The sequence below is a fragment of the Coregonus clupeaformis genome, unplaced genomic scaffold (assembly GCF_020615455.1).
Source record: "Coregonus clupeaformis isolate EN_2021a unplaced genomic scaffold, ASM2061545v1 scaf0381, whole genome shotgun sequence".
Taxonomy (NCBI): domain Eukaryota; kingdom Metazoa; phylum Chordata; class Actinopteri; order Salmoniformes; family Salmonidae; genus Coregonus; species Coregonus clupeaformis.
This window is the reverse complement of record NW_025533836.1, coordinates 27,501-31,410: the sequence shown is the minus strand read 5'-3', so window position 1 is coordinate 31,410 and position 3,910 is coordinate 27,501. Positions and strand designations below refer to the sequence as shown.

The 3,910-nt window shown below is 44.8% G+C and overlaps 1 protein-coding gene across 1 annotated transcript in view; it reads right to left on the bottom strand.

Annotated features, from left to right (window-relative positions):
- Nucleotides 1-224: 224 nt before the first annotated feature.
- LOC121556402 (protein TBATA-like) overlaps nt 225-3,910 on the bottom strand; it is a 14,996-nt gene continuing 11,310 nt past the window's right edge. Inside the window, exons 6-9 of the mRNA XM_045215169.1 lie at nt 3,632-3,713; nt 3,079-3,244; nt 2,943-2,986; nt 225-510 (exon numbers count right to left, since the gene is read on the bottom strand). Of these exons, the coding sequence (XP_045071104.1) occupies nt 395-510; nt 2,943-2,986; nt 3,079-3,244; nt 3,632-3,713 (408 nt within the window). The 3' untranslated portion in view covers nt 225-394. The remainder of the gene's footprint in view (nt 511-2,942; nt 2,987-3,078; nt 3,245-3,631; nt 3,714-3,910) is intronic.

The following is a 3,910-nucleotide window of genomic DNA, read 5'->3' as shown; positions in this document are numbered from 1 at the left end:
CAATGACATGGACTGGACACCTGGATAGTTCAATAATGGCTTTCTTTTATTGATATCTAAATTAGAGATATAATCAAAAGATAATTGTGAAATAAACAACCTAAGTCATTATCCAGTTTGCTGTTAACCTAGCCTGGCGTTGCGTGTCTCAGGCATCTAGACACACATTGTGACCATACATTGCCTAACAGAACGTATGCCAAGCAAATAAAATCTAACAAAAGTGGGCACAATAATCTGATTTAATTGGCTCAGAATTGTTTGAGAAGTGAACCATGACAACGGTGTTACATCATACAGAATATCTAGTCAGAGAATGTTTCTGAATACAGAAAGAGGCTTCCTACTAACCACATTAAATTATGAAAACAGAATCATTACAATGTAAGGAAGTCTAATCATTCTGATCACACTGCTCATTCTGATCATCCTGGGGAAGATGTTTCTTAGTTTCGGGGGGTTTCGGGCTTTCTGGGTGGACCTCAAGGACCTCTGCTTCTCCAATCCTCTCTGGAAGAAAGAACAGAAGCTTAGAGAGGAAAGGAGAAGAGCTAGTCAAATATGTTACCTAACAATGACCAACCATGACCAACCATGACCTAACCATGACCAACCATGACCAACCATGACCAACCATGACCTAACCATGACCAACCATGACCTAACCATGACCAACCATGACCAGCCATGACCAACCATGACCAACCATGACCAACCATGACCTAACCATGACCAACCATGACAAACCATGACCAACCATGAAACTAACCACGACCAACCATGACCAACCATGACCAACCATGACCAACCATGACCAACCATGATCTAACCATGACCAACCATGACCAACGATGACCAACCATGACCTAACCATGACCAACCATGACCAACCATGACCAACCATGACCAACCATGATCTAACCATGACGAACCATGACGAACCATGACCTAACCATGACCAACCATTATCTAACCATGACCAACCATGACCAACCATGACCAACCATGACCTAACCATGACCAAATATGACCAACCATGATCTAACCATGACCTAACAATGACCAACCATGATCTAACCATGACTAACCATGACCAACCATGATCTAACATGACCAACCATGACCTAACCATGACCAACCATGATCTAACCATGACCTAACCATGACCAACCATGATCAACCATGACCAACCATGACCAACCATGACCAACCATGATCTAACTATGACCAACCATGACCTAACCATGACCAACCATGACCAACCATGACCAACCATTATCTAACCATGACCAACCATGACCAACCATGACCAACCATTATCTAACCATGACAAACCATGACCAACCATGACCAACCATGACCTAACCATGACCAACCATGATCTAACCATGACCTAACAATGACCAACCATGATCTAACCATGACCAACCATGACCAACCATGACCAACCATGATCTAACCATGACCAACCATGACCTAACCATGACCAACCATGATCTAACCATGACCTAACCATGACCAACCATGATCAACCATGACCACCCATGACCAACCATGATCTAACTATGACCAACCATGATCTAACCATGACCAACCATGATCTAACCATGACCAACCATGATCTAACCATGACCAACCATGACCAACCATGATCTAACCATGACCAACCATGATCTAACCATGGTCTAACCATGACCTAACCATGACCAACCATGATCTAACCATGACCAACCATGACCAACCATGACCAACCATGACCTAACCATGACCAACCATGACCAACCATGACCTAACCATGACCAAATATGACCAACCATGATCTAACCATGACCTAACAATGACCAACCATGATCTAACCATGACCAGCCATGACCAACCATGACCAACCATGACCTAACCATGACCAACCATGATCTAACCATGACCAACCATGACCTAACCATGACCAACCATGACCTAACCATGGTCTAACCATGACCTAACCATGACCAACCATGACCAACCATGACCTAACCATGACCAACCATGACCAACCATGACCTAACCATGACCAAATATGACCAACCATGATCTAACCATGACCTAACAATGACCAACCATGATCTAACCATGACCAGCCATGACCAACCATGACCAACCATGACCTAACCATGACCAACCATGACCAACCATGATCTAACCATGACCAACCATGACCTAACCATGACCAACCATTACCAACCATGATCTAACCATGACCAACCATGACCAACCATGATCTAACCATGACCAACCATGACCAACCATGATCTAACCATGACCAACCATGACCAGCCTTGTTGATTGGGACACAGCCCCGTGTCATCCCTTGCTATGAAATACAAACAGAATTTTGGTCTCACAAATAGCTGCCACTGTCAAGTAAGGTTGCATATGATAGCTACTGTCAAGTAAGGTTGCATATGATAGCTACTGTCAAGTAAGGTGCCGTATGATAGCTACTGTCAAGTAAGGTGCCGTATGATAGCTACTGTCAAGTAAGGTCACATATGATAGCCACTGTCAAGTAAGGTACCATATGATAGCCACTGTCAAGTAAGGTCACATATGATAGCCACTGTCAAGTAAGGTATCATATGATAGTCACTGTCAAGTAAGGTCACATATGATAGCCACTGTCAAGTAAGGCCCCATATGATAGCCACTGTCAAGTAAGGAACCATATGATTGCTGCTGTCAAGCAAGGTTCCATATGATAGCAGCTGTCAAGTAAGGTTCAATTTGTTGCTACTGTCAAGTAAGGTCCTACCTGCCTGTGTGTGTGTACGCGTGGACCTGTTCAGTAAGCATGCCTAGTGGGGACTCAGTCCAATATATAACCCCCATAGTAGGCCTTTACCTTCTGTTAACTTATACAGTATAATGTCATTCAACTTCAAGACAAACTGAAACTTTAGCATTACCTGGTTTGTCCTCCTTACTGATTGGCAGCTGCATTCGGGATGAACTGCGAAAGCAAACAAAGCATTTATTTTCAGGTTATATAAATCTTGTAAACCGTGGTAAACCCTTTTCTGTTGGTTTGTGAACCACACCAACCTGGTATGAAGTCTTAGTTTTCTATGTCCGCAGCTGGTAAGCACCCAGCCTGACAAAGAGGTGCGTGGATGGTGTCTGGGCTCTTCGCCCTCAGCCAACCTCTGCTGCCTGGGGAAGTCACTATCCTTCATGGCCTGTTGAATCAACCCCATCACCAGGTCCTTCTCTAGGGAGTCAACTAGGAGTTAGATTCACTGAATCAACCCCATCACCAGGTGTCTCTCTCTCTCTCTCTCTCTCTCTAGTCTCTCTCTCTCTCTCTCTCTCTCTCTCTCTCTCTCTCTCTCTCTCTCTCTCTCTCTAGTCTCTCTCTCTCTCTCTAGTCTCTCTCTCTCTCTCTCTCTCTCTAGTCTCTCTCTCTCTCTCTCTTGGCCCTGGTTAAAAGTAATGCAGTATAAATCATTGCTTGCTCTTTTGGGGTTTTAGACTGGGTTCTAACAAAGCACTTTGTGGCATCTGCTGACGTAAAAAGGGATTTATAAATACATTTGATTGATAAATGTGATTGAAAAGGATGCCATTTGGGACACAGCCCATATCTGTATGTTTTTACCCCTCTGGCCTGCAAGCAGCAGCCACTGCTGGACCAATGATAAGGAGTCAGTCTGAAGGATTTGACAGAGCAGCTCCAGCACCTGTCAAGAGGAGAGGAGAGGAGAGGAGAGGAGAGGAGAGGAGAGGAGAGGAGAGGAGAGGAGAGGAGAGGAGGAGGAGAGGAGAGGAGGAGAGAGGAGAGGAGAGGAGAGGAGAGGAGAGGAGAGGAGAGGAGGGAGGGAGGAAAGGAGAGAGGAGGAGAGGAAAGGAGAGGAGAGGAGAGGAGAGGAAGGGAGAG